Source organism: Melanotaenia boesemani, chromosome 13, assembly GCF_017639745.1.
Source record: "Melanotaenia boesemani isolate fMelBoe1 chromosome 13, fMelBoe1.pri, whole genome shotgun sequence".
In the NCBI taxonomy this organism is placed as follows: Eukaryota; Metazoa; Chordata; class Actinopteri; order Atheriniformes; family Melanotaeniidae; genus Melanotaenia; species Melanotaenia boesemani.
This window is the reverse complement of record NC_055694.1, coordinates 20509012-20521515: the sequence shown is the minus strand read 5'-3', so window position 1 is coordinate 20521515 and position 12504 is coordinate 20509012. Positions and strand designations below refer to the sequence as shown.

At 37.7% G+C, this 12504-nt stretch overlaps 1 protein-coding gene across 1 annotated transcript in view; it reads left to right on the top strand.

Moving 5' to 3' along the window:
- The window catches only part of LOC121652115 (probable G-protein coupled receptor 153), a 40366-nt gene that overhangs the window by 17463 nt on the left and 10399 nt on the right, over window positions 1-12504 (top strand). The window contains exons 2-3 of the mRNA XM_042004698.1: window positions 2296-2898; window positions 11543-11972. Coding sequence (XP_041860632.1) covers window positions 2525-2898; window positions 11543-11972 — 804 coding nt within the window. The 5' untranslated portion in view covers window positions 2296-2524. The remainder of the gene's footprint in view (window positions 1-2295; window positions 2899-11542; window positions 11973-12504) is intronic.

Sequence of the window (12504 nt, the reverse complement as noted above, 5' to 3'; positions counted from 1 at the left end):
AGATTGTGGGCTGTGATGAAACTGAACACAGAATTTTCTGTAAAGCTGTACCAGCTTTTTTGGGAATAGCCAACCACCAATTTCACTGGAAATGCTGCTCTGTCGCTGTCTCCCATTGTCCCTCTGTCTCCCACTGATTCAGTATGGTTATTGATCTGCAGCTGTTTTATATAATGAAGGAAAATATGTGCTGCTCTGTACATTATATAAGTAGCTTTGGTAGTGCCGGAAAAACAAAAAAAAAGATTATTCTCTTTGTATTTATAGGGATCCTGCTTACAGAAAATAACTGTTTGGACAAACCAAAAGATGGGAAATAGATGTGACAACACAGTCTTCTGTGCCAAGCTTTTTTCACTACACAGTGGGGGAACCAAACTTATTCTCTCATGATGATTGCCCCATTTATGTTGTAAGATGTTGGAAATTATCCTTAATCTGTCGCATAGTATTTTTTATGTTCTTTTGATTGATGCTCATAACACGATTGCTTTAGTTTTTTATTGCATTTGAAAGTGATCTGCTAAGCAAGACAAAATATCACTGCTATTCATTAATACTGACTGATTGCATTTATGCACTGTTGAGTTTCAAAATTCCTGATCATTGAAATGTATTTAATAGTTTAGTTGTTCTACTTAATTTTTAAAACCTTGAAAGTAATCAAAGAAAGTAAACGAAAGAGAAAAAGAGAGTGAAGAGAAGAAAAAAGAGAGAAGGATACACCAGACATAAAGGAACAGCATCAGCTGTTCAATCTTAGCAGACAAAAAAACAACAACAACAAAAAAAAACTCAGCTGCTACACCTGTAAGGAAACAAAAAAAAACACCTGCAACATCTGCAAGAAAACAAAACCAGACAGTTATCAGAAGCACCTATAAAATGACAAGCTGTAAGAAAAAAACATCAGCAACACAAAGAAAAACATGAACCTGACTGTAGTTTTTTTTAATTTACTTATTTATTTTCAATAAATAGCTTGTAGTCTATGACGTTTTTCTGAGAATTGTATTTTTTGTAGGCTTGCACTGTGACGGCATAATGAACGGAGAAAGGCAAATAAACATAGTTGCAGTTTGTGTGAAAGTAATTGTCCACTAAAATGTGATCATTATGACAGTCAGTTGTTACAAGACTACACCTGGCAGACACATTTAACACTATCAACAATAAGTCCCACAAGTGGCTATTGAATCACACAACATGCAGTTAAAAGATGGTCTTTATATGACTTTGTTCACAAATTTGAGTGCAGAGTTGGAGGTAAAAATCTCAGAAAGGTAGCTCCAACAACTTCCAATACAAATAAAATGTTCAATAGGTACTGTGGATGTGTGCTTATGTATCACAGAACCTTTTTCTGGAGGAAATTAAGTCCTGTTTCATCAACAGTGACACATTTGTACTTATAAAAGGAATCATAATGAAGGTTCTTTTTATTCCCAGTTTCAAGTGTATGGAATATTTCAGCCATGAAAATGGGTTTTCTCACCTTCATGCTTATTAAATTTCAAAGAATTATTTTCTAGAACAACATATAATCAACATTTTTGATTGACACATTACTGAACCCAGACTGGTTAAACTCAGTTTTAAGGGTTATATTCGCCCATTCAGCTTTGTCTAATCCTTGCCAAACCAGCCTGTATTACCACTGTAACAATTAAAAACTGAAGTCTGTAACAGCAGCATGCTTGTAACAGTCTTACAAGCATACCTGACATCTCATCTCTATTTGGGAGTATGTGAGCTGTGTTTCATAGAAAGGAAATAAAAGTGGTTGTTTTTGAAAAGGTTGTAATACCGCTCTGATGTGTTTTCAACATTACTGTTTCATGGGCAGTTTACATGTTGACATCAGTTTAGGGGCTTCAAGGAAAAAGTATTGCAAACATCCACTCAACTATTTGACATATTCTGTATCATTACTGGTGTTTATTTCTGTAATTTGATATTTTAGATTGCTTTTTTATAATTTCTTATCTTCATATCCTTGATAGTATATATATACTTCCATTTTTGTGTTGATTTTTTAACCCCCTCTTTTTTATTCTGCTCTGTGACTGTAGGTTGTGCAGCATTCCTTAAATAGGTCCTTCTAGACAGAATAAATGACTTAGTGCATAAAGCGTAACACAGAAACTATTTTCATTTACTCAACCTCATTTTACTAATGAGGGATTATGTATGGTTAGGGATTATATTTGAATTGACAATTGACATTTTTATTATATTGTTACTCCTCTGACTCTGACCTCAGTGCTTCCGTTTTTTCTATTTCTTCCTCTGCAGCTTCACTCCATAAGGGAACTGATTCAGCCCTGCTTTCTTTCCCTTCGAACATCCCACTGTTGCACCACAACCCTATGGAGAGAACACGGCCACCCAGATAGGATGCCTGCCTTGCTCAACGCCTTGCGTCCCCTCCTGTCCATTACCACCACCTCCTTTTCCTTGCGTGTACCTGCTCTTGCCAACAGTTCCTTGCAGTCTGCCAGGCTCTGCACTGCCCCACTACAATATGGTGGATGAGGTAACCACCATGAAGGATGACGTCATCAATGCCAATACGCTGGCTTGGCTGGTCTGCTCAGGAGTGTCCATCCTGGCCAACACTTGGAGCATCCTTAGTGTCAGTGCCAAACAGAAAAAGTGGAAGCCACTGGAGTTCCTCATCTGCACCCTGGCAGGCACACACATACTCAACATGGCCATCCCCATCACCATGTACTGCGTCATAACGCTGCGGCGCCAGCACTCCAACTACGAGTGGAATGAGGGTCTGTGTAAGGTGTTTGTCTCTACCTTCTATACCCTCACACTGGTCACCTGCTTCTCTGTCACTTCACTCTCCTATCACCGCATGTGGATGGTCCGCTGGCCTGTAAACTACAGGTATGATATTTGGGTTTGGGTTTGATACAGCAAAATGATCTTATTTAGGGAACCATATGTTATGTATATGTTGTGTTCGTAATTTAGATCAGGTGATTTGTAAAGGATTTTGATTTTAGCATTTTAGCCAAATTGCAACATTTGCACTGTTAAACCAGATTTTAAAGACAAGATTACATTACTTTAGCAGACACTTTTATCCAAAGCAGCTTACAGTGGTCAGGCAGTAGCATTAAGGGTCTTGACTAAGGACCTCACTGGAAGGTATTATTATTCATACCCTGGGGGAATCAAACTCTGGTCTCCCGCATGCCAACCGAGCTATCCAGCCACACAAGATAATTGAAAATTTTTTGGTAATCTTTTTGGCTGTGTTATAGTTTCACTTTTTGAGGGATGTGTTCTGTGTGTCTTTGAAGAGGTGTTTGAGTCAAAATATGGCCACCTGATTTTTAGAGATGGTTGATGCCAAAATTTTTCCTGTCAATATGATACCATTGGTTTATTGTACTTTTTAACTGATTCTGATATCTATACTTCTTCCCCATTAAAGGAAAATCCCAGTCTTAAATTGGGCATTAATATTCTTAAATCAAGGGCAATATGAAATATAAATTTAACTCAAGATCAGCAATACTTGAAAGAAATAGTTTTAAAACAATAATAAATTATACTGAATAATAAATTAAACTAAAAAAAGATAAAATACATTTTTTAAATAATAAAACAATTAAACTACAGATTAATATAAGATTATTCACATTTATTAAATGAAAAATATAATTTTTTTATTTAAAATTAATATAAAAAATAAAACATAATGTGCAATAAATTGCATTAAACCAGTAAAATATCAAAACAAAACTTAATATCACTAATAGTATTAGCATCATCATGACATCTGATAGGCTACCATTATCATGTGACACTGAAAACACTTAGAAGTGAAACCAAATGGCAAATTTTGTATCAGCAAAGTGGTATCTTAATATTCAAAAAGTATCAAATCTGATATTTTGACTGACAAGTATTAAAGCACTGACAGAGTATTGATATGCTAATTCCTACTGCCTTTGCTCTACTCAAAAAAAAAAAAAAAAACAGCTGTTAATGTGTACTTGATGGCTTTCACAGTCAAAGATAAAAATACGGCTTGCCAGTGCTCCCGCAAGCTTGGTGGTTGTCCCTAAGAAAAGAGGCCTTCTACCACCTGCAGAAAGTGCAACAGGTGCATTTGTAAAGAGCACCTGGGGCATGTTCTAGAAAGTGGGTTATGTTTAAACGTTGTGTATGTTAATCCTGAGTTAAGGTAAACTCACTGTTTTCCATTCCAGAAAGAGAGGTAAGTCTAACCCTGAGTCTGTCACCATAGTAACTGGCTCTGTAAATCTACTCACTGGCAGGTTTACTATAAAGAAACCCTCAGTTTCCAGCTTTTTCTTCCCACTTGAAGCACCCGGTCAAACATGGGTTGTTGGTACCAACACGATCCCATAAATTTAGAAGCTAAATTAATACACAGTGCTTTATGTTGGAAGAGGATTTTCAGAACTCGAATAGCTGCACTATCTTTTCTTGACCAGTCGTCAAACAGTACAGTTTTACAGACAGCCAAATTCTCTGGCCAAACATATTGAACATAAAAAACAATAACAACAACAAAAGAAAACAATACAAAAGAAAACATCACATACTGGGAATTTTGGGGTGATGCTACAGCAAGATTTTACTAATGTAGAAATGTTCACTGATTACGTTGTATGTTAGCCAGTGTGAGACAGAAATAAGAGATGTCCAGTCATAGCCAAACAATCTTACCTTCTGAAATGTTTTTATATTTTATCTTCAATTTCCTACAATGGATTTTATTGTTTGTCATTGTTTTACACCGACGCTACTGTTTTCATAAAGTTAAATAAATATTAAGTCAGTGGACTAGAGTATTCCCTTATCTAAATTGACCTTGTAGTCCCTCCAGTGTAACCTGGGTCTTCCCCAGGGTCTCTTACTGGTGGGACGTGCCCTAGAAAAACTCCCCAGGGAGGTGTCCAGGAGGCATCCTGAGCAGATGACCGAGCCACCTCACCTGGCTCCTCTGGATGTGGAGGAGCAGCAGGACCACTCTGAGCCCCTTTCGGCTGACTGAGCTCCTCACCTTATCCCTTAGGGAGAGCCTAGCCACCCTGCGGAAGAAACTCATTTTGGCTGCTTGTATTCATGATCTCATTCTTTCAGTCACTGCCGACAGCTTGTGGCCATAGCTGAGGGTAGGAATGTAGATCAACTGGTAAACCGAGAGCTTTGCCTTTGGGCTTAGCTCCTTCTTCACCACAACAGACCAATGTAGAGTCTGCATCACTACTGATGCCGCATCCTAAGATCCCAAGACACTTGAACTCCCCCACTTGGGGAAGGTTATCTTAGGACCACGGCCTCAGATTTAAGGTTGTCGATTTTCATCTAAGTCGCTTCACACTCAGTTGTGAATCACTAAAGGGAGAGTTGGAGATCACGGCCTGATGAGGCCAACAGAACCACATCATATACAAAAAGCAGAGACCCAATCCTGAGACCACCAAACTGTATTCCCTCAACACATCGACTGCACCTAAAAATTCTGTCCATAAAAGTTATGAACAGAATCAGTGACAAATGCAGTCTTGCTGTAGTCCAACTCTCACCGGAAACAAATCCAACTTACTACAATGCAGACCCAGCTCTGACACTGGTTATGCAGGGACCCGACAGCTCATTCTAGAAGGACTGGTACACCATACCCCCCGAGCACCCCCACAGGAGGGGTAGGAAGCTACATTGATGATGTCTTTTTATTGTGGTTCATGCAGGTGCCTGAACCAGTTCAAATCATTTACTCTGCTACCAAAACTCAGAGTTGCTCCACTCAGAGTATCTTTCATGTTTCACATATCTTTATTGACTTTTTCATATAGTATGAAGATATATGCCTATACAAACAATAATACAACATCAAATACATCCTCCTTTTCTACCAACATACCCACCCCAAACCTTGCCATCACATATGACATTATACAACCAGCTCATAGAACACAGGCAAAAAATCTACAGATTGACCCGCTTTACTTTGTCAAGTCCTGAAAAATGAAATAAATAAATTCCTTACTTGTCTTGTATCTGGAATGAGTGGTCATCCAGCAGTGTTCAAGGGTTTCACACGTTCACAAACTTCCCTTCTGATCCATTAATTGTATATCTGATTTTCTCTAATTTCATATTAGACATTACATCTTTTATCCAGTGAGAAAATAAGGGTGGAGCAGCATCTTTCCCACCTAAAACAAATCAGGCGGTGTGCTGAAAGCAGTGCTGTTTTCGTAAATGATGACGAATTTATTTAATTGGCGAACCCTTTTTTCATGATGATAACAAGACGGTGACAAGCTAAAAATGGCTCTCTGATGACGAAAGCATGACGAGACATTTGTGAGATTTTGTTGACGAGACGAAAATGTTCAAGGGCTGATTGTCTGACATTAAAAATGCAGACATTTCTGCCTATTGTGAGCTCAATCTGTCAGTCAGCTGCACCTTGGCCACGCCCATCACCAGACGTGCAGCGCTCACACAGACAAGCAGTTTATTCATTCATAGATGAATTATGGCAGCAGTGTCGACGAAGGGGTTTGGCAGTTGGAAGTGACGAAACGATATATGGACATGTTTTAACTATAATCCATCATAATTTCACTGGCAGACCAGGTCAAGTTGAGCATGTGTTCCTTATCCATTGCTCATATTTTGGGCATGTGTATGTTCAGGGTGGATTATTGCACTTCAGAAAATTCTCAGAAATAAAGCCAGTTACCAAAGGAAGGATGCTGTTGCTCTTTGCTTTTTGGATTCCACAGATTCCACAGTTAGGACTTTAACTGTGCAATGCTTAACCTTAAGTAGATCAGAAAGTATTTGCTGTTGGTTGGGAAACCTTCTAAGTCTAAAACCATTACTTTTCATTTTGTAATTATTGATGAAAATAACCAAACAACAAGCTCACGGTGTGTTGCTATATGTTGAACTTATAGATCTGCTATTTTCTTGTGTGACATTTTTGTATGATGAAGTAGGGCATCAATTCATGAAAACAGTTGAAATATAGAAATAAAAGGTTTCTGCCCAACAGCAATCAAGTATAGCACGACAGCAGTGCATCCCTGTTGATGGGAAAGTCTCAGCTAAAGCTATCAATCTGGTAAAGGATCTGGTTATTATGCAAAAGCATTACGATTAACTTGTTTTATGAATTGCAATACTTGTTATAACCTGTCAACCTTGATTCCACTTTTTAATACGTATTATTGACCTAAATTAATTTGTTAAAAGACTAATACTTTTTTTATTTGACTAAAACTAGACTAAAACCTTTTTGAGTTTGTTGACTAAAACTGGCCTAAAACTATCAAACTTAGAAATGACTAAAATGTGACTAAAACTAAGACTAAAACTGAGTTGCCTGCCAAAAACAACACTGGCTGAAAGAGTGCTGAAAGCTATGGTTTTATGGCCCCCTACTGGTAGCTGCAACCTTTCAGGAACTATTCCAAACATTGATATCAAAGGATTTGGATCTATTTTAACCCTCAAAACTATATGTACTAAAAAGTGTCTTCCAATAGCCCTTCAATCTAACAGTGCCAAAACATGTGAATCAAAGTTGATTCGGTTATCTAACATCTACTGCAGATTGGACTGTTTTTTGAATAGATTTTGGCTAAGTTGTATTTGCACAAATGCACTCGATGTTTTATTTTGTATTGGATTAATGAAGGTCGAGCGCATATAGATGAAGCGTGTGCTCTCCCAAAGATACTGGCCCACATATTCTTCTCGAGTTATTCTCCCATGATCGAGCTCCCATGCATATTTAATTTTGGAACTGGAAACAGAATTTAAAGCAGCAATTTCCCGTAACATCAAATGAAATAGCACCCTTTTTTGTTGGGTTAAAAAGTATTATATATCAATTATAGCATGGGAGGGTTTGTTGGGCAAATGTAAGCTAGAGTTCTTAATGAAGTGTCTAACCTCTAGATATTGGAAAAAAATGGGATTTGGGGAGATGGAACTTTTCAGACAACTGGTCAAGAGGCAAATGTGTTTTCTGTATACACACATATCTTTGACATATTCAAAACTCCAATCACCATCAATGCCCCCATAAAACTTTTTACTATGTTTTACTATGTGACTTTTTTTTTATAGATAGAATAATTCAGATAAACTGTAGTAGTTGTTTGTTATTAATGGTGCACAAAGCTGAACAAATATTGATATATGATGATTAATTGGTAGATTTTTGCACATATGAAGGTGTTCAAAGGTTAGAAAATTTGAGGAGGGCGCAATAGTTAAGTCAGTTTTTTACTTATCTGCTTTATGCTGATTTCTGTTGTCTCCAGTTTTTGCTTGCAGTGCTTACAATATTAAAATTGGCTTGTTGCTGCTCTGCCAAACAAATGGTTATGAAAACTCTATCTTCTTTGGATTATCTTTAGACTAGGTGTGAGGGAAGTGAGAACATATGCATAATTTTGTATTTTAAGGTTTAACTGTTTATGATGCTGCACATTTTTTGTCTCACATTTCAACAAAGAGCACAGAAAAGTAACACATGTCTCTATTAAGAAATATTGTTCAGAATCAGATGCTGAAAACCATCCTTACACTATTGTACTTTTTTTTTGCTGAACTAAATATTTATAGTAAATTGTGTTAGTTTGTTGTTTAGGCTACAAATTTAATCAGATTCCTATGATATGATGGGGGTGGGGTGGGGTTAAGACATGTAACAGCTGTCAGGGCTTTTGCAGTTTTTAAGTGGGAAGTTGAAATGTCTCCTGCCTGCACATCTGCTAGTTGCAGTTATTTACAGTAACACCAGGACAAATTAACTGGAAGGAACATCTGCCAACTTAAACCTTCATGTGAATGCTGAATCATACAAATCAGGTTCACCACACATTAACAACACTAACACAGTTTTGGTCTTATCAGACCACCAGGACATCTGCTGTTCACACAGAATCAGATGTTCCAAGTAGCATTGCTGCATCCTATAATTTTGATGCTGTATTTACATTCAGAAATGTGCCAGTGCTGATGATAATAAGACCTGCTGATAATAATTAAGATCTGCTGATGATAATTAAGAAACAGTCATTATTTAATAAATGCGTTTTGACCACATACAATGATCAGTTTGAACTTTTGTCATTTATGCAGGCAAATAACACCCAACACTTCTGAGGTCTGTGTTGCAGTTCAGCTGTTATTCTTGGCTTTGCAGGTGTCTCTCTTTTGACCACAAGACACAGAACAATAATTTTCAGTTGAATGCATTTCTAAAACAAACGATGCAGCAAATAGAGCAAGAATACGTAAAATCAGCGTTTATATCTCCAGAATACATACAGGTTACCATATGGGTTCCTGAAATTTTGCCAAAAGCAAAGTTGTGGTGTATACAGTGAAGATCAGTATTCTGTTGCCTACATCTTCTCTCCTCTGCTGAAAAACAAGAGTGATTGTACTGCCTGTGGCATCAGGCCTACAGATGTTCAGTCAGCATGGCCAATTTTACAGATAAGCCGACGTTCAAATAAGATATGCAAACTTCCTTTTAAATCTATGCCCAGGCTTGCTATCTACAGTGCCTGTGCAGCTGCCACTGTTGGCTGATACCCACAGAGATATCAGCCTTTACTGAAATGCTTCTTATCTTTCTCTTTTGTTCCCTTGCTCATCAAACTATATATTCTTTCATCTTCTGTCTGGAAGCATTAACTTTACCCTTTGTGGCTTGTCCTTTTGTTTTTAAGTCACTTGTACCAATGATATGGTGGAAGTAAAGCTCAGGTGGTATTCCATGTAATTGCTGTTCATCTTTCATTTAAATCACTTCACATTTACCCTGCTGAGCTAGCATGGCTGCCTTGTCTCTGACATTAACATATACTGAAGTCCTGAATTATGAATTCCAGCCTTGTACTTAGGCAGCTGTTCTCATCACCCTGCATTCACTTTCTCGTAGGAGTTATTTCCTTCGCAATGCTCTCTCTCGCTGGTAATAGATTCATGCAGCTTGGTGACGTAACCTCCCCATGTACCTCAGGCACATTCAGGAAAGGCTAGCATTATTACTCACTGTGACAACAAGACCTACTTGTCTTTGCAGAAAGCCATAGTGCAAAGATAGAGGCAACTACTGCCCCCTGTGTGCCATTCATACTCTATCAGTATATGTAACCAAATACTTGAAAATTTGAAAAGAATTTTTTAAATATATTTTGACTCATTTTTGCATATAAAGAAATATGTACTTCATCTAACCATTGCTCCTCCAGAGGATTCTTATGAGAGGTTTAGGAAGAAAGGCGACATGTGCTTTGATTCGTTTGGGTAGGCAGATTGGGTATCCTGTTAAATTGCTCAAGGACAACTGACACTAAGCATAGGATTAACAGAGCACTCTTTAGCAACACAAATGAAGCAGAAGAAACACTTTATCTGTGCCAGTCCATATGACAATCTATTGTTAGACCCTTTTTTTTAAGGAAAAGAATATGCGGTGAACTAAAATGACAATGAAATTTAAAAATTTCCAAAGCCAATTGATAATCTTCATTATATGAATTATATGAATAAGATTTTGTTACTCATACGGTGTGATCTAATTTTCATCTATGTCAGAATTTTAAAGAAGCACAAGCTCAATGCTGTAATTGCACTCTTGTGAGTTTATTAAACACCACAAGCAATCACTCTCAGTTTCCAGGTTTTTTCTTCCAGCTAACCTTACTCCAGATGCTCAAAAGGATTGGTCTTTACATATGATTTGTTGCTGATGCCTTAAGCAGCTCAGCGCTACTTTACTTGCAAATGTCTTGGCAGGATAGCACAGTCTTTCAAGAAGTCTTGGAAATGAGAACACCAATCACTACCCCCCATATTTTCAGAAATACTGCATTTGTGCTGTTGCTGCAAAGTGCCATACCACTGGAGGACACAAACAAATTGAGCAAATTCTTCATTGTAACAGTTACTTGGAGGTGAGAGGAAATGGAAATCCCTTCACACTGAAATAGACCTAGATGACAAATAGACCGAGGGATGTGAGGAGCAATCTTTCGCTATTAGCAAAGAATTGATTTCTTTCCACATTCATCTCCAGTTTATCCAGGCGATGACTATATAGAATAGCACTTTTTCAGCGTTCTTGCACAGATCTGTTTAAAGTTAGGTCTAGTTTTATAAAGTTTACATCTGCTTACAAAACCACTTACCATCTGTGTCCTTTATATAAAAAACTCAAAGACTTACCTATTAATGCTGTATTTGTAATTATTCTATGCAACACACTTTGAGTGATATGGGACAGTGTATTATAGCTTCTCATACATGCACTAAATTATTCTTTCTCTTTTTCTCTTATGTTTAATGGAAAAATATAACACACAGGCTTCAAGTTTTGTCTTATATACAAGTCAAGGTCTAGACATTGTTTTTAATTGAGCTGAGCTGTAGGACCTACATAACAGAAAATAAGGCCAAAATCAATGTAACAGTTCAACTGACAAGATACAAAAATCTTTCATTGTGCTTCCAGGTTGAGTAACACCAAGAAGCAGGCAGTGCACACCGTGATGGGCATCTGGATGGTGTCCTTTATCCTGTCCACACTCCCAGCAGTGGGCTGGCATGACACAATTGACCGCTTCTACACCTCCGACTGCAGATTCATTGTGACAGAGATCGGCCTGGGCTTTGGTGTATGTTTTCTGCTGCTTATCGGTGGCAGTGTGACCATGGGTGTCATCTGCATCGGGATTGCTCTCTTCCAGACCTTCTCCATTCAGGCGGGCCACAAAGCTGACAAGAACAAGTTCAATGTCCCCACCATAGTGGTGGAGGATGCTCAGGGGAAGCGTAGATCATCCATCGATGGATCAGAACCTCTCAAGACGTCTCTGCAGATCACTTACCTGATCAGTGGCATTGTCTTCATCTATGACTTCCTGACAGGCTTCCCCATACTGGTGAGTTTATAACCAAACAGGATTATTGTTAAAGAAGGAATGACGATTGCTTATTTTGATGTAGTCAATCATATTAGTTAATGTAAATAAATATAAGGATATGTTAAAAAAAATATGGACCTATTTTCCTTTGCTTTTTTTAATCACTGACCATACTAAATGCTTTCTATGATCTCTTATTGTATAATTATCTGTATTTGTATATGACAGTCTCCCTGAAACTAAAAGACTGTATTAAGTGAGGTCATTTTCCCATCTTCACCAACTCCACATCAGAGCTTTTTGTAAATGTTATTTGCAGTGGATTTGCTTCTACATCCCTCCTACTGAGGTCAAAGAAAAGTGCTGAGGAGAAGACAAAAAGGGTCATTCTTTTGTTTATTTATCTGTATCCAACCTGTCTGCTGAAAAGTAGCAAGGGTAACTGAACCAGTTTAGGACAGGTTTACTTGCTGATGCAAGTTTGCTAAAGGAATTCTTAGAAATCATCAGCAGTTACATGGCAAAATAACTGGATGAGATTTTATTGTAT